Genomic DNA, 26174 nt, shown 5'->3' with positions numbered 1-26174 from the left:
AATGTTTCAGATGTTAACTATCTAGTTTCAACTAGCTTGGACCAAAACTAACAATTCAGACTAACTTCAAAAACGTCTGAAATAGCCTATTTTTCAACCAAGTTTCTCGTCATTCTTCCTCATTCCCTTTAACTTGCTCTTTGTCCACTCATTTTGTTCCTGAACTTTACTAAGTAATGAAACAATTAGTCTTGCTATTGGTTAGTTATAAATATTTTGGTGCCAATTAACCACACCAGTAGGGTGTTCAGGACAGAAAATAGTCAAAACACAAGTTTCTGTCTGGTGGCTCAGTGGTTAGCACTGCTGCCTCACAGCACCAGGGTCCCAGGTTCAATTCCAGCCTTGGGTGACTGTCTATGTGGAGTTTGCACAATCAGACAGGGTCTGTGTGGCTTTCCTCCCACAGTCCAAAGATGTGCAGGTCAGGAATTGGCCATGCTAAATTACCCACAGTGTTAGGTGCATTAAGTCAGAGGGAAATGGGTCTGGGTGGGTTACTCTTCGGAGGGTCAGTCTGGACTGATTGGGCCGAAGGGCCTGTTTCCACACTGCAGGGAATCTAATCTATTCATTCTTGGATAGAATTAAAGCATTGTTATGCTGGTATTTGCAAAGGACTACAAGCTGTATTCATGCTAGAAAATTATCAGTTTGACAGACACTCCTTTTTTTTTCAAACTGCTCAAAGTTCTCGTCACAGTTGACTATCCTTTCCTTACATTGTTCTCCAGATGGTAGCCTTAGAGCTTCTGCTGTCCTACTGTCACATTCTGTTTATTGCATTTTGTTATTGGTGCACAGTGCAGAATTTCAAACCCTTTTTCCTCTCTGGATTGAACATAAACATAGAGTTGTTTTTATTATCAATATTGTGTGCTATGCAGGATGATGGTTTTTCTGGTGTAAATATCATGGGGAACATATTAATTCAAGATTGGACAGTTATCTAAGTTCTGTAAAGCTACCTTCTAGGATTATACAGTGAATATCAATGCATGGTTCTCTGGTTCTCTAATCTTTCAGCATATTACACAGATGTGCTTTGGTAGTATGGTTTTAAAGCTTTATTTGGATATGGATGCCATTAACAAGGTCACGATATCAACACACACTGTCAATTCCTAGTTGCCACTAACTGTGGTGATAAGATACCACCTTATCACGCACGTGTCTGCGTGAATTTCCTCCAGGTGCTCCAGTTTCCTCGCACAATCCAACGATGTGCAGGTTAGGGGAGTTGGCCATGCTAAATTGCCTGAAGTGTTCAGGGTATCTGTCGTTGAGGTGCATTAGTCACGGTAAATGTAGAGTAATAGAGTAGAGAAATGAGTGTGGGTGGGTTGCTTTTCGGATAGTTTGTGTGGACTTGTTGGGCTAGAGGGCCTGTTTCCACACTGTAGGGATTCTATGATCATTTCTATGAATTATATAATATTATGTAGCAATGAACGATTTTGGTCTTTATTTTGTGAGAAACTTTTGTCTTTTGATTAACTGGCAAGAAAGAAACATGGCAGATAAAAGATTTTTTTGAGAGAAGGTTTTTGAGGAAATTCAAGAGAAACTTCTCTACTGAGAGAGTGATGAGAATGTTGACCTCGCTACCATACATGGAGTAGCTGATGTGGATAGATTTAAGGAGACCTAGATAAGTACATTCAGCAGCAAGGGATAGAAGAGTGTGCTGAAAGGTGAAATGTAATAGGGTGGGAGGAGGTTCAATTAGAGCACAAATCCCAATATGCACCTATTGGTTGGAATGGTTTGTTATGGCACTGTAGTTTCTACATAATCTTATGTACTGAGTTGACTAGTTTTATTTGTTGAGTTGTCAGAGAGAAAAGTTTAGGTCAACAAAGCAGCCTCATACGAGGGTGGTCAGAGGAACTGAACTATCATAAGTATAGAAACTGACCCCATCACACTCTTCACCTCATCACTGATGGCCCCTGACACCGGTCAAGGGCTGAAGAAATGTAAAAGGAATGTGAAACCTATGATGCTGCTGCTAACCTGTACCTGTGTTCTCTATTTTAGGTCTACATACTGTTAATTGTATAGTATTCTTGAAATGAACGATGGAGTCAATTGCCAGTTAAGGTTATAGTTCAGAATGATAGGTATTAATTATCATACTGATGTTATGAATCAGACTTAACAAGAGAGATAATATACCAAATTTAATATAAAATAAATTATATAAGAAATATTATACAGTCAGCATAGTGTTAAGAACATACCTCCAGGTAACATAAGGTTGCATGAGGTCACCTTGATGATCAAATGTTAAACCATCTATTCTCTATAAATCATATTTAAAACACCAGATCTCTTGAACATTGCCTTTTAAACTCAGTGTTATAACGACAACAGCCAGATTGACATTTTCTGTACTTTTCAGCCTCTCTCTCTTTGTTTAAGATACACTCCTTAAAGCCTACTGACTATTTTAAAGTCTCGCTCTTTGGTTTAATATCAAAGATTTTTTATTCTCCTGTGAAGATCTAAAACATTTCAGTGTGTTCAAGATGCTCTTTCATAACAAGTTGTCATTATAGGTATACTGTAGACCTCAAACATCATCTCTAACTGATTGAATTCAAATTCTTAAGTCTGTCAATGAAATCATTAACATTCAGTCATGTTATAAGCAGGATTGCTAAAATCCAGCTTTGCATTGTAGTTGACAAATGGCCCTACAGCACTATTCAATGCTTTTTGCTGTATGCATACAGCTTCAGGCAGCTAAAAGTACGAGTTGATGAAACTGAAAAACAGATAGCAATCCCATCAGGAATGAAGCTGCAGTCTACTGCAGAGCCTTCTGGAAGATTTGATTGGCAGCTCTCAGATTAGCCCAGAATGTCCCGCTGAGCAGTACAATTGCAGCCTGGTACATTCTGTACAGACAAAGCCTGACTTAACCAAGTGGTGCAGAGAGGGAGAAGTCAACTTTAATAAATTAGTAGTACACCTTGAAGCTCTGATTAACAATCTACGCCCTTCCTGCTCATCACCCTATCAAATTTGTACATTCCCTGACCAACCATTTCTGTGAGGTGTTAGTAGTGCATATATAGCAATGACAGGTATCAAGTGCTTTGAGAAAGGCATCATTAAACCGACAAACAAGATCTCAAAGGAGTAAATCACTTCAACTAACTGAAGCAAGCTGCCAAGAATTCTGATTGATGTGTCTGCAGGGCTACAGAAACAAGCTGATAGCTCAATTATCAACTCCACAGATGAAGCACAATAAACTTCCAAACTTCAATTCTAAATATTCCAGATACTCAACATTAAGTTAGTTACAAGCAGAACTGCTGTAGGGCTGTCTATTTGCAGTGAACTAAGATGCTGTGCTGGAATAGTTGACTGTATGACTACCAGGAAAAGAACAGAAGGGCAAGCTTTCATTTATATGACATCGTTCAAAAGCAAGATATCCCTGAACTCTTGAGAAACAATGAATTTTTGTACTTTTAAAGTTTAGTGTTGCAAGTAGAAACTACAGCAGCCAATTTGTACCAAATGTGCTTCCACAAACAGCACTGCAGCAAGACAAGGTCCTTTTCTTTGCTTCAGTGATGCTGATTGAGGGAAAAGGAGACCCAGGAGAAATGACCTATGCATCTTCAAAATAGCAGCCAAAGAGTCTTTCACATTCACTCTAGAGGACAGACATGGCCTTGCATTAAAATCTCATCTGAAAGACAGCTGACAGTGTAGCATTCAAAACTTCTGACTGAGCGGGAAACACTTTTACCCACTGAACCACAGCTTGGCCAAATATGGAGACTTTGTATGTTTAGTCCTAGAGAAGTGAAATAAAACAAACACTATCCAATAAACACACACACACAAACTGATTTTAGGTTTGAAAAAATGGGTACTTAGGACTAATCCTTAAGGGGATTATACCACACAGGGAATTGTTACTTGCGGGAAAAAATGTGGAAAAGTTGAGAAAAAGATTTAACAAACATCATTAGTCATCATGCAGTTATGCTGATTCCTAACTATTTTTGAAAACATCTTTCAAGTGAACTGAACGAACACTGTAAAGAAAACTGACAGAAACTATCTGCATTAATGTGAATGCAAGCATATTGACTTCCACTCCTAATATTGTTTCATGGAATTAAATTCCTTGAAATAGATTTACCTCTGAGATTTGGTTCTTGTCAATTGCTAGGAATTTTAGTTTTGGAAACATTGCTGTTTTACCATCTGAAAGAGAATAAACAAAAAAAAAGTGAACACTCAGGAAAGGATATATTTCACATTTGTCAACTAAAAGGACTCCAATTAAATTAGAGCAAGTTTGATCCTCACTGCACTCTCCATGTACCTACATGGCACTGAGTTGCAGTTCATGAGAATCAATCCTGTTTTGGATTCCATGCCCACTCGATGAAGGATGAACATCTGGATTGTTCCCTGCTGGCATTCCTCAGATTTGAGGGCCGCACGGTGGCACAGTGGTCAGGGCCGCACGGTGGCACAGTGGTTAGCACTGCTGCCTCACAGCGCCAGGGACCTGGGTTCAATTCCCGCCTCAGGCGACTGACTGTGTGGAGTTTGCACGTTCTCCCCGTGTCTGCGTGGGTTTCCTCCGGGTGCTCCGGTTTCCTCCCACAGTCCAAAGATGTGCAGGTCAGGTGAATTGGCCATGCTAAATTGACCGTAGTGTTAGGTAAGGGGTAAATGTAGGGGTATGTGCTTCGGCGGGTCGGTGTGGACTTGTTGGGCCGAAGGGCCTGTTTCCATACTGTAAGTAATCTAATCTAATCTGTAAGATCGAGTGTTGCCAAACTATAGGAGGGGTTCTCACCATAGATTTGAAACTTCTGACACTGCTGTGTTAAAAGTCAAACCATTCCTCATCCCATCCCATGGCAGAGTGTAGGAAAAGGGATTCGTGCAAAGAAATAATTGGATGTGGGCATTCTATTTCTGATAATCCAGCAGCGATAGCTAGCATTGGAGCCTAATCTTTATAAACTGTGCTTCTTTCCAGAAAGATACACCACCATTGTGAAGCTCTATAAAATCATTCTGATAGAATTAACTAACCTAAATTTGGTATAAAGATGGCTACAGTTGTGAAAGGGTCATTTAAATTGTAGCCTGTCAGACTGTTCATTAGTCTCTGAATTCTTCCATTACTTCACAAGAGGAAATTTAAAACAACTACAAGATTAAAACAATCATATTTAAGAAAAACATACCCACAATACCCTTTGAACCAATTGTCTGCATAAATTTACAAATCCCTGCAATTATGTAATCATCAGTATACCTGCAAGAAGGCTACATCAAGATTTTGTCCAATTGAATTTTCAGTGTAATTCCACAGCAGGTTATAGCAGATCAATAAGAAACTGCTCTGCCAATGCAGAGGGCAAAGTAACTAGATAGGATGCACAGCATTGCAGAAGGTCATGCAGAGGAGAAAATTACCCAATGCATAAATTAACCTGAAGCTTCCCAGTGACTTGATTAAGAAATACTCTACAGTGTTTGATGATCTCCCACACAAGCTAAGATTTGACCAATGTTCTTGCTCTTAACCATTATCTGGTACCAAATAGATGAGTGTTGAAAAGCTGCACAACTGGGTAAGGCTAAAGTGTTGAGATTCACAGAGGAAAATCTGATAATGCTGAAAGGTCAAGGAGGCTGCTAGCATGAGATGTCATGGCCAGTGACAAAAGGGGATAAAAACATAGATATATTGTTTTCATTAATATTCATATACCTTGTTGAACATCATCGAAATGAAGTGAGGTTAACCCAGTGTTTGACAATATGAGCTGTTCCAACCTGGAATGGAAATGACAAAGAAGCCTGAGACTGATAAATTAACTTGTAGCATAAATACAGAAATCAAGATTGTGATTATTAAAATAAGATGAACAAGAATTGGACAGTACAGGTTCCAGGGTACGAGTGGGACTGTTACAGATAAGCATCACCAGTCCCCACACATTGAGGTGCAGGAGAAAGTGAGGACCGCTGGAGATCAGAGTCAAAACGTGTGGTGCTGGAAAAGTACAGCCAGTCAGGCAGCATCCGAGGGGCAGGAAAGTTGACGTTTCGAGCATAAACTCTTCATCTGACTGACTGACTGTGCTTTTCCAGCACAATACTTTTTGACCCCACCCCTGAAGGACAGTCACCTAGATAGGCGCAGTTGGTCAGGGTTAGCTTCCCAAGGTTTCCAGGAGCATTTTGCTTTTTGTCTTCAGGCAACAGCACTGTGCACAACTCCAAGCAACTCTAAGAGGTTTGAATATTTTCACATGCAGCTAGATATTAGCCTGAAGCATGGGAGTCTATATAGAATGGGGATCTACTGAGGTAATGGAAGGAAGGAAAGGTAGTAATGAACTGGGAAAAAGAAAATAAAAGAATTTACATTTCTACACTACCACTTTAGACCATAACATGTTGTAAATGAAGTGTTGTCAGCACTGTAGTGTAAAAGTCATACAACAGCCAATTTGCACAGACAGTATTCACACCTTTGAAAGTGCCAATGAAAATTGTCATGGAAATATAATCCAAATAATGTTTCTATTCATTCATGGCACGAGGGCATCAATGATGAGGCTAGCATTTAATGCTATCCATAATCATCTTTCACAAAGTCAGTTGACTTTTTAAACCACTGTAGTACTTCTAAGTAATTAGAAAAGCTAATTGAAAATTATCATTCATTTGTGAGGGCAATGGAATACAAAAGTGAGGGATTTATGTGTCAATTACACAGGGCAGCTGTGAGACCACATCTGGAGTATTGTGCATAGTATTGGTCACTTTATTTAAAGGAGGTTGTAAATGCACTGGAAGCAATTCAGAGAAGAGATACTATACTACTGCCTGTGGTGCCTTTTTAGGAAAGGTTGGACAGCCAGTCTTGACCGGCTCGAAGCTACAATTTAGTTTTTAGACAATGGTAACTCCCAAGATGTTTGTAGTGGAACAAAGCACAAACAGCAATGAGCAATACAGCACAGGAACAAGCTCTTTGGCTCTCCAACTCTGCACCGACACATTTTACACTTCCATACTAAAACTGTCTTCACTTACAGGATCCATATCCCTTTATTCCCTTCCTACTCATGTATTCATCCAGGTGCTTCTTGAATGCTACTACTATGTCTGCTTTCACCACCTCCTCTGACACACACCACCCTTTCTGAAAAATCTGCCTTGCACATCTCTTTTAAACACAACCCACTGCCGCACAGCACTTTGAACCTGTGCCCCTGGTAATTCACCCCTCCACCCTGGGAGAAAAGCCTCATACTTTCCACTCCATCCATGCCATTCATAATCTTATAAATTTCTATCAGGTCACTTTTCTGTAACCTCTCTTAAACATCCACATCCTCTGGGAGTGTAGTGACCAGACTGTCCGCAATATTCAAAGTGTGGTCTAACGAAAATTCTCTAAAGCTGCAGCATAACTTGCCTATCCTTATAGTCCATTCCCCTTCCAATGAAGGCAAGCATACTATGGGCCTTTTTTTGACTACCTTATCTACGTGTGCTGCCACCTTCAGTGATCTGTGGACCTGCGCAATCAGATCCCTCTACATATCAATACTCCTAAGGGTTCTGCTATTCACTGTATAATTTCCACCTGTTTAGACCTTCCAAACTGCATAACCCCCTCATTTGTCCAGATTAAACTCCATCTGCCATTTTTCTACACATGATCTATATCCTGCTGGATCCTCTGACAATCCTCCTCACTGTCTGCAACTGCACCAATCTCTGTATTGTCCAAGGATTCAGCAATGGTAATGCCATTAAATGTCGAGAGGCAATAGTTCTGCCTAACCTGCTGTGCTTTGACCAGCAACACATTTACAAATGTAATTTGCCACTTTTCCAGGTTTTTCTGCATATGGATACATATCACTTTAGCATTTGAAATGAGACACACTAGAGTGATACATAATGCTTTGGATTAATATTATCAAATGAAAATAGTTTATAAAATAAAAGAACCTCATATTCATTTCTGGCTTTAGCAATGCATAAAAGATTCAATGCAAGTAACACTGAAGTTGGATTATATGTTGCTATTTGAACTGTGAGTTTCAACACAAAGAACTGATGTGAACTAACCTTGGCAAATAAGCAATGTGCACCAATTGATTCTCATCAGCCAGCGGATTGGAGCTGAGATCGAGTAATGTCAAGGATTGAAGAACACCAACAGGCCTAAACAAGGCAAAATGTATGGAAAGAGATTAAATATGCAGACAATAAAAAGAAAATCTAAATATCAGTTACAGATAAAACTAGCAGCAATACACCGGTTTTCTACTGTGCATTCAATTCTTAGGTTCAATAGTTGAAACATTAAGATTTAGACACATGGTGATAAACATTCAAAAGAAAATTATGAACCAAAATCTAACGTTAACAGAGAAGAAAATAATTCAAAGTCCTGTCTAAACTGATTGGTTTGGTCAGAGTATCATATTCCTATTTGGTCCAATTACCTGTACTTTTACTGACACCCAGTCAATGTGGAGGAGGTAAAGTGGAAAAAAGCCAAAAGCTTTTGAGTAATTGATTGCTTGTACGTGGCTCACAGATATCACTGTGAGGCATTTCATGGTGTAATCTTGGTGAATACTGAAAGTGGACTAATAATTAGCTTTACCTTTCTAACTCAGAAATAGCATTAGATGCGAAGTGGGCCCTTTCAAGCACAGGCCACATTGGGGCACATTCCAGAACCTGCAAAGAGAACAGAGTCAGATATATGCCACATCACCTCATTTTGTTACAGAAAACAGAATGCCAGTGTTACCTGGGCCCACGTCAGTCCATTGTGTTGAATGGCTAATGCCTTCAGGTTGGCGAACGCATCGGACAGGGAGACTGGATTGGAAATAATAGCCAATTTGTTTTGACTGGTGAAACAAGACAGACAGAAAATTACATGAAAAGCAGCAGAATAAACATTAGAAGCTCCTTTGGGAATCCTAATAGCTTAAGAAAAGCTGGATCACTTAGCTGGCGAGAACAGTCATAAAACCAAGCACCTGTTTATTTAGTTGATAGAATGCCAGTTTCAGCCAAATCATCTTATCACTTTGCTGAGAGATTATCAAACCTGCACCCAAATCAGGAGAGATGGCAGTGAATGTAAGAGTAGCTTATTTCATCAAGCCTTGCCTCGCTCTACGATTGCAGTCCAATTCCATGTAAGAAAATGGTCAAAACCTGTGTGAGTGGAAGACCGGACTTGCAGCTTTATCCCTCAAGAAAACTGCACTTGTGAGGGACTGCACAAACTCATTCTGTCCATTATCTTGTTCCAGACAATGTCTGACACACAATATAAATCACAGACAAAGGGAATTTAGTTCAACTGGTCAACATTGACCTCCTCACAATCCTCTTTCCACCTCTCATCCCATCACCATAACCTTTTAAACATTTATGCCACAGAGATAGACTGGTAGTGGGCACAGAGGAGTTCTAGAGTCATATATGTGGAGGTGCTGGCACTTTGTACAGCATGGAAACTAGTCCACACCAATCACATTCCCAAACTGAACTAGTCCCACATGCCTGCATTTGGCCCCTATCCCTCCAAACTTTTCCTAATCATGAACTTATCCAAATGTCTTTTAAACATTGTAACTGTATGTGCATTCCACCACCTCCTCTGATAATTCATTCCATGCACTAGCCACTCTGTGTAAAAAAAAGATTGCCCTTGTGTCCTTTTTAAATCTTTCTTCTTTTGCCTTAAAAATATGTCCCCTAGTCTTGAAATCCCCCATCCTAGGGAAAAGACCTTTGCTATTCATCTTATCTATGCCCCTCATGATTTAATAAACCTCTACATATCAGAATTGGGAAAAAAGGTAGACCAAATGGCAGAGGACCCTGGCATGCAAAGTCAAACATGTATGAAATGAGTTTGAAAATCACAGGGCAGCTTGGATGACTGCTGCACCGACTCATCTGTCACTCTGAGCACTTATGTCACGGTAAAAGCATGTACCATTGCAGGTTACAATGCTGCAGATGTTACCCAGAGAAACAGAGGCATTTTTCCCTTTGCCAGCAGGCTGTTAGGTTAATAGTGTGGGGAGAAAGACTTTCTAAGCATGATATGAAACTCATTATCTAATCCAAAATTGGTTGCGAATCTGACTTAATGCTGGAAACAAAACCAAGCTCTTTTCCAAAAATTATGAAAATACATTGAGACAACATCAGATGTAACATTACAGAGCCTCAGGTGCTGAAACTGAGAATGAGTATCTTTTGAGCTACAATTACATAATCTGTTACAAACACAGAATTCATAAATTTATGATGTTCTAAAGTCTGGCTAATTTAAGGTGAAACTGTAAGCTAATAAAGTAATAATGTCCACTTGAGAGGAGAGATAGGACCACGATTTAAAGTCTCACCAGAAATACCTTCTTGAGTACTGCACAGGGGAGTGTCATCCCCAGATTATATACTCAGGATGTAACCTCACCACTTTGTGATTATCAAATAGATTAAAATGATAGCTCAAAGCTGACATCATTACACCCATAACCACAGAATTGTTTCATAAAATAGATTTCAATGCACATGTGTACATTAGCTTCATAAAATTTGAAAGTACCTTCATAGGAACAAAATAGATGTTGTTGATCATTTACGTTCAAGATTGAAAATGTTTACATTGCCACTGAGCAGAAGCACAACTGAACATATTAGTCAATCTAATGAGGTTGAGATGTCTTACACTGATGATGGACAAAAGTTTGGACAACACTGGATGGACAGCATTCAATTAATAATAACATCGGAACAGGAGTAGGGTTTTCAGGCCCTTACGCCTGCTCTACTATTCAATTAGATTATGGCCAATCCATATCTTAATTTCATTAATCCACCTGGACTCCAGAAACCTTCACAATCTTATCTTACAAAACAAATCGTACACTCCTCAACAGTTTCTGGGGGCAAGAGAGAGTGTATTAGATTTCCACAATCCTTTGTCTGAGGAAATGCTTCTTGATACCTTACTGGATGGTCAAGCTCTAGTTTTAAGGCTATTTATCCTTTCATGATCCATCATACAAGTAACCTTTGAGGACGACAGATCAGAATCCCAAAGTATTTGCAAACTTTAATTCCAAAATGTAATTTTTTAAATACAACTGCCCCAACCAAAAGATGTAAATTCAGTGACTATTTGGCAAAGTATCAGGAATATACAGTAAAATGGGGTTAAACGACTCCAAGCCCTGGTCTGTGTGTAGTGGCCTGATGTATTAGTTGTGGTAGTGTGTCGTGAAGGTCACAGTTTGAGAATATCTATCAAACACCCCTACATTGTGGGTGAAGAGGAAAAAGCTCATTTGCTCTAAGTATTGCCAGTCAGCTACCATTGAGAGGGGCCATGATCAAAGAACCTCAATCAACCTGAAAAGCCACAAACCTTAAATTAACTGCCCAACCACCAATGTCAACACTACTGGTACCATGCCGTGTAAATGCGGCAATGTTATACAATCTATTCTTATCGAACAACTCAGAATTGTCCATATGTCTTTTATTTTTGGACACACTACTTATTACTAACCTGTGTGTGGTGTTCTTAATCTTTCTCATATTTAGTAACTAAAAAACTCACTTTTGTTTATTCAAGAAAGCCTGGTTAAATGGGATCCTTTAAAAAATTTAAGTTCATTTGGTTCTGGGAGGAGGGATCCACAAGGGAAGGAATCCATTTTTAAATTAAGATCTATTAAAACTTGGAAGCCTAACAATTTGGGATATCCTGTCTGGAACCATAACAGAGGATTGTTGCTGCAGACAGTTATGACATCTTAATCAGAAAAATTTCAGTTGGAATCAAATAATGCTTTATTTTCCTGCTATTATTGCTTTGCTTTGATAACATTGTTTCTTCCCCACCCCCCACCCCCACCACTCAAAATAAAATCAGTTTTATGTTATAAGACTTCTGAAATTATTAGCTTTCATAAATTCCATACCTGAGATCAAGGTGTTCAAGTTTCCTCAACTGTCGAGTAATTTGCGCTACCTTATCCCAGGAAGCAAGCAGGTTCTTGGCCAAATCCAACTCTATAATATCTGAAAGAATATGGTGAAGGAAATGATTTGATAAACTACCCTAGCTGCAATCAAGGCATGATTCCCCAATCCTGCAATAGCAATACTGGAACCATCACCTGTGAAGCAATAATAAGTTGATCACCCAATCTCTTTAAGATAGGTATGAATGTACCGGGGGAGATAAAGAAATAAGGAAAAAGCTTACATTTTTGCAATGTCTTTTAGAAAATTAACCTCAGGGTATTCAAAACACAGATTCAGTAAACGACTTTTTGAAGTGCAGTCACTGTTGAAATGTAGGGAAACAAGGTATCCAATTTGCACACGGCAAGAGCCCACAATCAGCAACAAATTGTGAAACTGAATAGGCAATCTAACTTCACAAAATTATCAAAGCACTTAGATCAAAGATCTCAGATAGCTTCTGTTCTTGTGACAGTGATTAGCTGACGAGACCAGACCCCAGAGTAACAGCAGGCCTACTGCAGTTTTAGCAGAAAGTGCGCACTGCAGATGCTGAGGATCAGAGTCAGAGTGTGGTGCTGGAAAAGCACAGCCGGTCAGGCAGAATCCAAGGAGAAGGAGAATCGACATTTCGGGCATTAGTCCTTCCTGATGAAGGGCTTAGGCCTGAAACGTCGATTCGCCTTCTCCTTGGATGCTGCCTGACTGGCTATGCTTTTCTAGCACCACATCTTCGATTACTGCAGTTGTGTACTGCAGAACAAAAACAAACATCATATCCAATTGCTCCATCTGCTGGTTAAAACAATAATTTCTGGTCAACATGTGTATCACCCTTCTCTCTGCCTACCTTTCATTGTCTTTCTGTGAGCACTGTGCCACACAGAGCCTCACTAAGCAACTGCTGATTCCACTGAAGCTTGACAGTGAACCATTTGGATCAGTTCCCAGAAACCTGATGCAGCTTGGAGGTTAGGTGCAATTCCTGAGAATTGCCTGAGATGGAGCTCTAACCAGTGGTTGTATGTTACCAAAGGGAACGAAATGTCAAGTAGTCTCAACTTGGCTGAGTGAAGATTTTCCAATATCTTTAAAAATCTGTGAAGGTTTAATTAGAGGCAAATAAACCTTAAGCTGAACAAACTATGGCCATACCTTCAACTTCCTAGGTCTGAAACTCTGGAATTCCCTCGCTAAGCCTCTCTATCTTCCACTTCTCCTTGCAGGTATTCCATAAATCTAAAGATCTTATACCAAACTTTTAATCAGTTATCCAAATATTTTGATAGGCATCTCAATGGCAAATTTTGTCCAAGAATACTCCTGTAAAATACTTGGGCACATTTTATTATATTAAGGTCCAAATAAATGCAAGCTGTAACTGTTTAATGATAAAATTGGCTAAGTCAAGGTATAATAAAGGTTACAAACTTTTTCATAGCAATTTTAGTGCCTTTGGTGTCAATAAAGCTCTAGCTCTCCTCTCAATTGGGCATACATTCCATTCAAATGGACGGATGCAGCTCTCTCTCTCGTCCCATTCTTAGTTCAATGTTACTTTGAGACATTATTGATAATAGCCCACAAACATGTAAGCACAGAGTCTTAATGAAGAGAAATTCACAAAACTTTGATCCCCATTTATGCTCTATTGTCAGCAACACTTCACCTATAAAGGAAAGGTGGTAAGAAAAAAAAACAGAATGTAGACTGGTGAGCCTTACTTCAGTGGTGGGAAAATTGTTGGAGGGAATCCTGAGGGACAGGATTTGCATATATTTGGAAAGGCAAGGACTAATTAGGATCGTCAAGTGGCTTTATGTGTAGGAAATCATGGTTCATGAACTTTACTGAATTTTTTGAAGAAGTATCAGAAGATTGAAGGCAGAGCAGTGGATGTGCTCCATATGGACTTCAGTAAGGTGTTTAACAAGATTCCTCACGGTAGACTGGTTAGCAAGGTTAGATCACACGGAATACAGGAAGAACTAGCTACTTAGATACAGAATTGGCTCGAAGGTAGAAGTCAGAGGGTGGTGTTGGTGGAGGATTGCTTTTTAGACTGGAGGCCTGTTTACACAATTTATATAAATTTCATAATTTATATAAATGATTTGGATGTGAACATATGAGGTATGGTTAGTATGTTTGCAGGTGATACTAAAACTGGAGGAGTAGCGAACAGCAAAGGTTACCTCAGAATATAGTAGGATCTTGATCAAGATGGGCCAAGGAATGGCAGACTGAGTTTAATTAAAATAAATGTGAGGTGCTGCATTTTGGAAAGGCAAATCGAGCAGGACTTATACTCTTAATGGTAAGGTCCTGGGGACTGTTGCTGAACAGAGAGACCTTGGAGTGCAGGTTCACAGTTCTTTGAGAGTGGAGTCACAGGTAGGATAGTGAAGAAGGCAGTTGATGTGCCTGTTGTATTGGTCAGAGTATTGAGTACAGGAGTTGAGAGATCATGTTGCAGCTGTACAGGACATTGTTTAGGCTACTATTGGAATATTGCATGCAACAGAGGAAGGATGTTGTGAAACTTGAAAGGGTACAGAAATCTTTACAAAGATGTTGCCAGGGTCAGAAGGGTTGATCTACAGCAAGAGGCTGAATAGACTAGGAGTATTTTCTCTGGAGCAACAGAAACTGAGGGGTGACCTTATAAAGGTTTATAAAATCATGAAGGGCATGGATTGGGTAAACATGGTTGGGGTAAAAATGTCTTTTCTCCAGAGTGGGGAAGTTGAAAACTAGAGCGCATAGGTTAAGGTGCGGGTAGAAAGATATAAAAGGGCCTAAAAGGGAACTTTATCATACAGAAGGTGGTGTATGTATGAAATGAGCTACCAAAGGACATGGTGGAGGCTGATACAATTACTACACTTACGAGGCATCTGGATAGGTATATGAATAAGAAGGGTTTCGAAGGATATGACCCAAATGCTGGCAAATGGGACTAGATTTATTCAGGATACGTGGTCGGCATGGACAAGTTGGACCCCGAAGGGTCTGTTTCTTAGCTGTATTTCTCTATGACTCTATAACTCAGGCACGCAATAAGCTGAACCAAGCCTTCACATCAATTATCGGCAAGAGGTATTCCAGTCTACTTTAAGGCTTCATATACGCTATATATCAAGATGCTAATTTACAAGGGCTTGCAATAATTAAATTTTTTTTGTTTGAAAAGTTGCTGCATAGAGTGTACAGTGCAGAAATAGCCATTTGGTTGAATAGGGCTGAAAATGTGCTGCTGGTTAAAGCGCAGCAGGTTAGGCAGCATCCAAGGAAAAGGAAATTCGACGTTTTGGGCATAAGTCCTTCATCAGGAATGAGGAAAGTGTGTCCAGCTGGCTAAGATAAAAGGTAGGGAGGAGGGACTTGGGGGAGGGGCGATGGAGATGTGATAGGTGGAAGGAGGTCAAGGTGAGGGTGATAGGCCGGAGTGGGGTGGGGGCGGAGAGGTCAGGAAGAAGATTGCAGGTTAGGAGGGCGGTGCTGAGTTCAAGGGAATCGACTGAGACAAGGTGGGGGGAGGGGAAATGGGGGAAATGAGGGAACTGGAGAAATCTGAGTTCATCCCTTGTGGTTGGAGGGTTCCCAGGTGGAAGATGAGGCGCTCCTCCTCCAACCGTCGTGTTGTTATGTTCTGGCGATGGAGGAGTCCAAGGACCTGCATGTCCTTGGTGGAGTGGGAGGGAGAGTTAAAGTGTTGAGCCACGGGGTGGTTGGGTTGGTTGGTCCGGGCGTCCCAGAGGTGTTCCCTGAAGCGTTTCGCAAGTAGGCGGCCCGTCTCCCCAATATAGAGGAGGCCACATCGGGTGCAGCGGATGCAATAGATGATGTGTGTGGAGGTACAGGTGAACTTGTGGCGGATATGAAAGGATCCCTTGGGGCCTTGGAGGGAAGTAAGGGAGGAGGTGTGGGCGCAAGTTTTGCATTTCTTGCGGTTGCAGGGGGAGGTGCCAGGAGTGGAAGTTGGGTTGGTGGGGGGTGTGGACCTGACGAGGGAGTCACGAAGGGAGTGGTCTTTGCGGAACGCTGATAGGGGAGGGGAGGGAAATATATCCCTGGTGGTGGGGTCCGTTTGGAGGTGGCGGATGATACGCTGTATACGGAGGTTGGTGGGGTGGTAGGTGAGATCCTGTGGGGTTCTGTCCTGGTGGCGGTTGGAGGGGCGGGGCTCAAGGGCGGAGGAGCGGGAAGTGGAGGAGATGCGGTGGAGGGCATCGTCGATCATGTCTGGGGGGAATCTGCGGTCCTTGAAGAAGGAGGCCATCTGGGCTGTATGGTATTGGAACTGGTCCTCCTGGGAGCAGATGCGGCGGAGACGAAGGAATTGGGAATATGGGATGGCGTTTTTACAGAGGGCAGGGTGGGAGGAGGTGTAGTCCAGGTAGCTGTGGGAGTCAGTCGGTTTATAGTAGATGTCTGTGTTGATTCGGTCACCCGAGATAGAAATGGAAAGGTCTAGGAAGGGGAGGGAGGAGTCTGAGACAGTCCAGGTGAATTTGAGGTCGGGATGGAAGGTGTTGGTAAAGTTGATGAACTGTTCAACCTCCTCGTGGGAGCACGAGGCAGCGCCGATACAGTCATCGATGTAGTGGAGGAAAAGGTGGGGGGTGGTGCCAGTGTAGTTGCAGAAGATGGACTGTTCCACATATCCTACGAAGAGACAGGCATAGCTGGGGCCCATGCGGGTGCCCATGGCAACTCCTTTAGTTTGGAGGAAGTGGGAGGATTGGAAAGAGAAGTTATTCAGAGTGAGGGCCAGTTCAGTCAGTCGAAGGAGGGTGTCAGTCGAAGGGTACTGGTTGGTGCGACGGGAAAGGAAGAAGCGGAGGGCTTTGAGTCCTCCGTGATGGGGGATGGAGGTGTACAGGGTCTGGATGTCCCTCGTGAAGATAAGGCGTTGGGGACCGGGGAAGTGAAAATCATGGAGGAGGTGGAGGGCGTGGGCGGTGTCCCGAATGTAGGTAGGGAGTTCTTGGACTAAGGGGGACAGAACCGTGTTGAGGTACGCAGAGATGAGTTCGGTGGAGCAGGAGCAGGCTGAGACAATGGGTCGGCCGGGGCAGTCAGGTTTGTGGATTTTGGGCAGGAGGTAGAAATGGGCAGTGCGGGGTTGTGGGACTATGAGGTTGGAGGCGGTGGATGGGAGATCCCCTGAGGTGATGAGGTTATGGATGGTCTGGGAGATGATGGTTTGGTGGTGGGAGGTGGGGTCATGGTCAAGGGGGCAATAGGAGGAGGCGTCTGCGAGCTGGCGTTTGGCCTCAGCGGTATAAAGGTCGGTGCGCCAAACTAGTACCGCGCCTCCCTTGTCTGCCGGTTTGATGGTGAGGTTGGGGTTGGAGTAGAGGGAGTGGAGGGCTGCACGTTCTGAGGGTGAGGGGTTGGAGTGGGCAAGAGGGGTGGACAGGTTGAGTCGGTTAATGTCGCGGCGGCAGTTGGCTATAAATAGATCAAGGGCGGGTAAGAGGCCAGCACGGGGTGTCCAGGTGGATGGGGTGTGTTGGAGGCGGGAGAAGGGGTCGTCAGAGGGTGGGCAGGAGTCTTGGTTGTAAAAGTAGGCATGGAGGCGAAGGCGGCGGAAGAATTGTTCAATATCTCACCGCGTGTTGAACTCATTAATCCGAGGGCGTAGGGGAATGAAGGTGAGGCCTCTGCTGAGGACTGATCTTTCCTCCTCAGAGAGGGGGAGGTCTGGAGGGATGGTGAAGATCCGGCAAGGCTGGGAGCTGGGACCTGGTGTGGGACTGGAGCTGGGAGTGGGGGCGGGGTTAGGTGCAGGGGCTGTAAACTCATTAATCTGAGGGCGTAGGGGAATGAAGGTGGGGCCTCTGCTGAGGACTGATCTTTCCTCCTCAGAGAGGGGGAGGCTTGGAGGGTCCGAGGGCGTAGGGTAATGAAGGTGAGGCCTCTGCTGAGGACTGATCTTTCCTCCTCAGAGAGGGGGAGGTCTGGAGGGGATCCGAGGGCGTAGAGGAATGAAGGTGAGGCCTCTGCTGAGGACTGATCTTTCCTCCTCAGAGAGGGGGAGGTCTGGAGGTATGTAACATTTGGTTGAATAGGTCCAAATTACATACCTAGCGTAACCCCAACTCCTGCATCCAACACCATCAATACAATATTCTGTGTGGTTACCGTTCATGAGTTTATTCAGCTTCCCCATAAATATGTCTATGCTATTCACTCTGTGTGAACTCTACATTTCAATCACTCTCTAGGGAAAGAAGTTTCTCCTGAATTCTTCATTAACTGGATTTCCGATGACTGTTATACTTATTGCCCATGAGTTTGGAGTCCTATCCAAGCAAAAATCATCTTTTCTTCATCTATCCCATTAAACCCTTCCATAAAGACCTCTATCAAATCAAAATCAAAACCGAAGCAAAGCCACGTGCATCCAGTCATGAAACTCCAGCCATCATGATACAAGCTGAAGACCCCATAAGTAGCTCAGAAATATTGTTTTTGCACACTTCCTTTTCTAACAGACAATACGTAATGTTCCTTTAAATCAGCAGTGCTAAATGAATATTGTAAGGATACTTGGGCAGACTTCTGAGATCTCCTCCTCTTCTTTGACGTGGCTGACTTGACACCCACTGACTGAAACAACCAACAATGCATCAAACCACCTGTATGCAGACAGAAAATTGGATATTGTTAGAGCTGCCACTGACCTACAATAGGGAGCTCCTGTGAAAAACACTCAATTTCAATTCAATGACACTTTACTGTGTGAAAAACAGTTAAAAGATGAATAACCATATCCCATATTTCTTGTCACTTTGGTCTTCTGGTGTGGACACAGACGATTCATATTAAGAGTATACATGATGTGATTATAAAATTTAATTTTTACCTATGCACATTTATTTAATGGTTATCTCCTATCACCAGACTGGTCTGCATTTGGAGCAATTGGGTATTCCCAGTGACAGATTATTCTTAATATGACAGCAACTGGGATGGATCTAAACAGACAACATGACTGCAACTCTGTGGTTTAAAATACAGCTATCCTCATTCATTCTCTCACTCAGAATATAGTGCAGTGAAAACCATAGATATACAGTCAATAATGGATAGGAAATCCAGCCTGACCAACACATCTGCATAACAATACAATTGGCTGTCAGGAAGGGTGAAAATGCAGATTAAAAATCCAGGCCACTTAATGAAAAAGAAAATCTAATTGTGCATTTAGCATTCTTTCCAAAATTTGCAGCGCTTCAATCCCAGTTAGATGCTGGGCAACAGATTCTTTGACACCGACAGATTCAACAGCCTATTCCATGTGGATGAACCTATGATCAATGCCTATTTAGAACAGAAGGGAGAATAAAGCAATACCTTTGAGCCCTTATGGTTTAATGTAGGAGGAACCAACTCCATCTGATGCCCACCTGGTAACTCAATATGGGATAAGTACAAGTCTCAGGTAATACTTAACAGAGTGGAACAGTCGTCCGACTTTTGGCCATCCTCATGGCAAAGAGGGTGGGTGCCCAGCTCAGATAATCTGGTAGGGGTGAGAAGACCATCAGAAATAGGAACAGGAGTAGGCCATTTGGCCCCTTGAGTCTGCTCTACCATGGCTGAGGTAAAAAGTGAGGTCTGCAGATGCTGGAGATCACAGTTGAAAATGTGTTGCCGGTTAAAGCACAGCAGGTCAGGCAGCATCCAAGGAATAGGAAATTCAACGTTTCGGGCATAAGCCCTTCATCAGGAATGAGAAGAGGGTGCCAGGTAGGCTAAGATAAAAGGTAGGGAGGAGGGACTTGGGGGAGGGGCGATGGAGATGTGATAGGTGGAAGGAGGTCAAGGTGAGGGTGATAGGCCGGAGTAAGATTGCCTCCCCCCCACCTTGTCTCAGTCGGTTCCCTCAACTCAGCAATCCCCTCCCCCGACCTTGTCTCAGTCGGTTCCCTCAACTCAGCAATCCCCTCCCCCCACCTTGTCTCAGTCGGTTCCCTCAACTCAGCAATCCCCTCCCCCCACCTTGTCTCGGTCGGTTCCCTCAACTCAGCAGAACACCTCAGGGACGCCCGGACCAACCAACCCGTGGCTCAACACTTCAACTCTCCCTCCCACTCCACCGAGGACATGCAGGTCCTTGGACTCCTCCACCGGCAAAACATAACAACACGACGGTTGGAGGAAGAACGCCTCATCTTCCGCCTGGGAACCCTCCAACCACAAGGGATGAACTCAGATTTCTCCAGTTTCCTCATTTCCCTTCCCCCCACCTCGTCTCATTCGGTTCCCTCAACTCAGCACCGCCCTCCTAACCTGCAATCTTCTTCCTAACCTTTCCGCCCCCACCCCACTCCAGCCTATCACCCTCACCTTGACCTCCTTCCACCTATCACATCTCCATCGCCCCTCCCCCAAGTCCCTCCTCCCTACCTTTTATCTTAGCCTACCTGGCACCCTCTCCTCATTCCTGATGAAGGGCTTATGCCCGAAACGTCAAATTTCCTATTCCTTGGATGCTGCCTAACCTGCTGTGCTTTATCCAGCAACACATTTTCAACTCTACCATGGCTGATCCAACATTTCTTATCCCTACTTTCCTGCCTTTACCTCTAACCCTTAATTTCCCCAACCAAATCTTATAGAATCCCCACAGTGTGGAAACAGACCTTTGGCCCAACACACTGACCTTCCAAAGATTATCCCAGCCAATCATTCCCCATTACCCTACATTTATCCCTGACTAGTGCACCCAACCTACACATCCCGAACACTATGGGCAATCTAACACGGCCAATTCACCTAACCTGCACATCTTTGGATTGTGGGAGGAAACAGGAGCACCCAAAGGAAACCCACGCAGACACTGGGAGAACGTGCAAACTCTACAAAGGCAGTCGCCCGAGGCTGGAATCTAATCTGGGTCCCTGGCGCTGTGAGGCAGCAGTGCTGAGCAACCGTGCCACCCATTTTAGAATCCATGCCGTACCAATCAAAAATCTATCTACCTCAGCCTTGATCATAAACAAGGACTCTAACCCCACAGCTCTGTGTGGCAAGGTGTCCTAAAGACTCGTAACCTTTTGAGAGAATCCTCCTCATCTTGGTCTTTAATTGGCACCTCTTTATTCTGAGCCTGTGCCCTCTGGTCCTAGGCTCTCCCATGAGGAGAAACACCCTCTCAGTATTTACCCTGATTCTTAGTGCCTCTTAAGAATCCTATTTTTCAGTGAGATCTTCTCTCATTCTTCTAAACTCCAGTGAGTAGAGTCTTAACGTGTTCAGCCTTTGCCTGTAAGTCTATCCCAGGGAGCATCCCAGTGAACTTTCTCTGAATATCCTCCAATGGAATGATATCTTAATTAAGGGGCTCAAAACTGCTCTCAAAAATCCAGATGTGGTCTCACCAACACCTTGTATAGTTACAGCAAGACTCTTATACTTCAACCCCCTTGAAATAAGGACCAACGTTCCAGTAACTTTCCTGATTACCCACCGCACCTGCGAGCTAGCTTTCAATGTTTCATGTACAAGTACCCACAAGTTCCACTGTGGTTTTCTACAATTTTTCTTGATTTACAATTCTTGTATTCTCTTTCAAAATGAACAACTTCACATTTTCCCACATTTCTTTCCATTTGCCAACTGTTTGCCATTTATGAACATATCAAAATCTGGATGTTAAGTTAGCTAGCTGAGCTGGAAGGTTTATTTTCAGAAGTTTTGTCACCATAACTAGGTAACATCATCAGTGAGAGTCTCTCATGAAGTGCTGTTGGTATGTCCCGCCTCTCTATTTATAGGTCTTGGTTTCTTAAGGTGGGTGATGTCATTTCCAGTTCTTTTATCCCAAGGGAAGGTAGATCGATCTAGATCCTTTGTGTTTATTGATGGAATTCTGGTTAGAATGCCAGGCCTCCACTGTCAAAATCTCTTTCTGAAAACTTTGTATCCATTTTTCAACCTGCCTTTCCACCTATTTTTGTGTCACCTGCAATTTTGTCTCTCGTACATTCACTTTCTTCCTCTAGTCTTTAATATATATGACAAATAGTTCTGGTCCCAGCACTGATCCCTGTGGAAGTGTTATTTGTAATACTTATGGAAGGAGCATTTCCAACATGACTGTGCACCTCAGAATAGGCTGAGTTACCATCCCTCATCTGCTTCAACAATTCAAGACCTTAAGCTGCTCCATTCTGCCACAGCACAAGCTGAAATGGTCTGTTATTACGTTTGGTTCATTTGATCTTGGTTTCCAGATTCAATGCAACAGTAGCTACAGTAACACTCTAATGTATTAATCCCATTTGAAAACAATTCCACAAATTGCAACTCATTTTATAGTGAACAACCAATTTCAGAGCAATGCTTGCTTTAAAAAATATATCAAAGAGAGAGAATGGTTTATTACCTTGAGTTCAGCTGTCCCCCCCCATTACATTTTACTGTTTTATTGTGTTATTACTATTTTGCTCCAAAATTTTAATCAGTATCTTAAATATATAATGAATTTATTTGTAGCCATAATTAAGACGGTTTGTTTATTCTGCTAAAGTGTTTGTGGAATATTAGAGTTCTGTAGATGATTATATTTATAATTATGTCTAAATAACACAATCATCTGTACAGGGGGCAGGAGTGAGAAGTGTCTGAGGAGGATTCTGTGAGAAATCTACCTGCTCACTACAACTGAGAAGGGGATTGCAGAGGACACTGTGCCAAAGGATAGCTGACAGAGTAAATAGTGTAGTTATGGTACATTTAAACTTGTAAAGCAGGGGAGTGGGTCGACTAATGAGCCTAGTTTTGGAAATACTAGAGAGGGCAAAAGAGAGAAGATAGAAAATGGGGAAAAGGAAATGAAGCAAGGCTCATGTTTTGAAAATAAACAAAGAAATGATGAGCAAGAAAGAGATCAGGGCAGGATGAAATTGTACACCTGCAAATGCATGGAATATCATTAATTAAGTTGGCGAACTGGAAACAGAAATTGTTCTAGGGAGATATAACCTAGTAGTAGTGACAGAAACATGGCTTAAGCCAGAGCAGAACTGAATACTTAACATCTGGAGTTTTTGGCAGAAACAGGAAGAGTTAAACAAAAGGTGTAGTAATTTTGGTCAACGGTAGTATCATAGCCCTTCAATGAGAAGCAATTTCCGATTTAAAATCTGTATGACTGGATATGAGAAACAAGAAGGGAGTAGTGGCCTTGTTGGGTATTTATTATAGACCTCCAACTTATAGAGGGAGTAGAAGAGAGCATTTGCAGTCAAATTTTGGAAATCTGAGGTCCAATAGGGTTCTGATAGTTGATGATTCCAATTATCCTAGGGTAGACTAGGCAAAAGGTACTGTGTGGAGCACAGAGTAGGAGAAATTCCTGCAAGTCTTATGAGGGAGAAAGCTGTGTTGATTCTGGTCCTTGGAAATCAGGTAGGCCAAGTGGAGAATGTCACTATGGGGAGCATTTATGAAATAGAGATCATAACATAATAAAGTTCAATGTTAAATTGGAAAATGATAAAAATCAGTGAAGGATTAAAAATCCCAAACTGAAAAAGGGCATATTTTAGAGGACATAGATTTGAACTGGAGCTGGTTAATTGGAAATCCATTTAAATAGATAAAACAGTGGATGAAAAGTGGGAGACTTTCAAAACAGGGATGACTAGGTCTCAAACTAAGTACATACCCATGAGAAACAAATATGTGGTATCCAAAGCTGGAGTACCTGGATGCCTAAGAATATTGCTGAAAATGTGTTGCTGGTTAAAGCACAGGAGGTTAGGTAGCATCCAAGGAACAGGGAATTCGACGTTTCGGGCCAGAGCCCTTCATCAGGAATCATGCCCGAAACGTCGAATTCCCTGTTCCTTGGATGCTGCCTAACCTGCTGTGCTTTAACCAGCAACACATTTTCAGCTCTGATCTCCAGCATCTGCAGACCTCACTTTTTACTGCCTAAGAATATTGATGAGTAAATAAGGAAGAAAAAGGAGGCACATGATGAGTACTAGAATAATATTAACAATAGAAATCAGGACAAGTATATCAAATGCAGGACACAGGCAAAGGCTGGAAAAAGGAAGGCTAAGAGGAAGCATAAGGAAAGGATGGTAGATTGCACTAAAGCAAATTGTAAAATGTTCTTCAGACATACTAACGATAAAAGATTAGTTAAGGATAGAGCGATGGCCTATAAGGAACAAGCAAGGATAAGCTGCTCACTCAAGCAAAGGATATGGCAGAGGTACTAAATGATTACTTCACTTCTACCTTTAACAAATTAGAAAATAATGACAATGGCCAAATTGAAAATGTGGGTGTTGAGCAACTGAGCAGTATAGTGACAGATAAAGTAGAGGTGCTAAAAAACTGGCAGCAATTCATGTAGAGAAGTCACCAGGTCTGGACAGGAGGTATCCTGGAATGCTGAGAGGTAAGGGAGAAATATACAGAGCCATGGACAGAAATTTAACAGGCATCTTTGAAGGCAGGATTTGTGTTGAGCTTATTCATTCTAAAAATATTCAATATAAAGTTACTTGTAACACGAGGAGGACGCCATTTAGATCATCAAGTCCATGGTGGCTCTCCAGTCAGTCCCATCCCTCTGCTCGATCCTCATAGCCCAGAGGCTTTATAACCTTCAAGTGCACATCTAATTTCCTTTTGAAATCATTGTTTCTACTTCCACCACCTCCTATGAAGTAGCAGGTTCCTCCCAGTTACTGCATTAAAACAAATGCTCCTCACGTCCTCTCAGCATCTCTTGTCCAAGACCTTACATTTGAAACTCTTTATCCTCACTAATCAGCTAATTAGAACAGCTTTTCTTTCTCCGTCTTGTCATTATAATCTTGTACACCTGCATCAAATCTCTTTTGCTCCCCAAAGGAGAACAAACCCAGATTAAAATAAAAGCCATTTTGCTGGTAAGGGAGAGAGGATATGATTTGATACCAGGAGGTCTTGTTGTAGAACTCTGGCCATTTTAAATCAAAGTTGGCAATCCTAGTCTGCAAAGATGATGAAACAAAACAAGCTAAATTCATGTCTGGATAAAATAAAAAGGAAGCAAAGAATATGAATTGACATGACAGGAAAGGCAATGACAAGACCAATAGTAAAAGCAAATTTCATCATATATATTTGTGAATGTTGTTCCTTCCATTTATTTTGAAGAATGGTGAGTCTTTCAAAGAGCCATGATAAACCACAGGGCCTCCTCCTGCTCTGTGCCATTCTGCAATTACCTTTGTTTCACATCTTGGCTTCCCAAGAATTCGATAGGTTTCTTGCCCCAGAGAAGCGGATTGCCTCGACAGTCCTGTATTCCTTGATTGCCCTCTTGGCCATAGCGGTCCCTCACTGCCGTGAGAAAATCAACTCCAAAGTTTGCCTTTTGAGGGCGAATGAACGAGCCACCTGTGGGATGACTGGGACAAAAAGATGTACTTTTAGGCATTGCATTCCTTCCAAATCAGGATCCAGGGCTCACTCTGATTCTGAGCAATTCCCCATCTTCCCTCCTTCCCTTCCTTTCCCCTCAAAAATAAAGAGGGAAAGCAGTCAGGGCCTACAGCTTTTGGCCTGTAGCAGATCAGGAGATGACAGCACTGAAGGGTGGAAAACAAGATTACATAGAGGAGAAGGAAAGGAGAGGGGATCTTTGTTTTTATGTGAATACTAAAGGAAAAGGTTGTTATAAATAGTTTGTTGAGGAATGGTAATATCATTATGTTAATAGTAATCAAGAAAACAGAAGTTCAAACCCCACCATGGGCAGTATGTAAAATTGGCTTCACTTTAAGAATTGGAAATAAAAATGTGGTCTCACTAAGAGTTGTGAAGATGTTGAATTTTCATAAAACTCAACAGATTCATCAATGTCCCGGTGGTGGGATATACGTCTGGACCTATATCTGACTCCAATTCATTATTCACTTGCCCCTCCCCCCAGGTTTTAACTGATACAGATGAGAAAATAGAATTGGCTTGTTTTGAGGTGAATGCCAATGTTACTCACTGGTAAGTGTAGCAGTCTGCGCTAACACATCCTCTGAAAATCTTTCTCACCAGACAATCTC

General features: G+C 42.2%; 1 protein-coding gene across 2 annotated transcripts in view; it reads right to left on the bottom strand.

Annotated features, from left to right (window-relative positions):
- Positions 1–26174, bottom strand: part of tbce (tubulin folding cofactor E) — a 67287-nt gene that overhangs the window by 21088 nt on the left and 20025 nt on the right. For both annotated transcript variants that reach the window (XM_060852633.1, XM_060852642.1), the window contains exons 4-11: positions 25341–25523; positions 18649–18737; positions 12045–12144; positions 8840–8942; positions 8690–8766; positions 8146–8241; positions 5765–5829; positions 4169–4233 (exon numbers count right to left, since the gene is read on the bottom strand). In XM_060852633.1, the coding sequence (XP_060708616.1) occupies positions 4169–4233; positions 5765–5829; positions 8146–8241; positions 8690–8766; positions 8840–8942; positions 12045–12144; positions 18649–18737; positions 25341–25523 (778 nt within the window). The remainder of the gene's footprint in view (positions 1–4168; positions 4234–5764; positions 5830–8145; positions 8242–8689; positions 8767–8839; positions 8943–12044; positions 12145–18648; positions 18738–25340; positions 25524–26174) is intronic.

Source organism: Hemiscyllium ocellatum, chromosome 3 (genome assembly GCF_020745735.1).
Source record: "Hemiscyllium ocellatum isolate sHemOce1 chromosome 3, sHemOce1.pat.X.cur, whole genome shotgun sequence".
Classification (NCBI taxonomy): domain Eukaryota; kingdom Metazoa; phylum Chordata; class Chondrichthyes; order Orectolobiformes; family Hemiscylliidae; genus Hemiscyllium; species Hemiscyllium ocellatum.
Note: the sequence above shows the minus strand (reverse complement) of the source record. Positions and strands in the feature narration are given on the sequence as shown.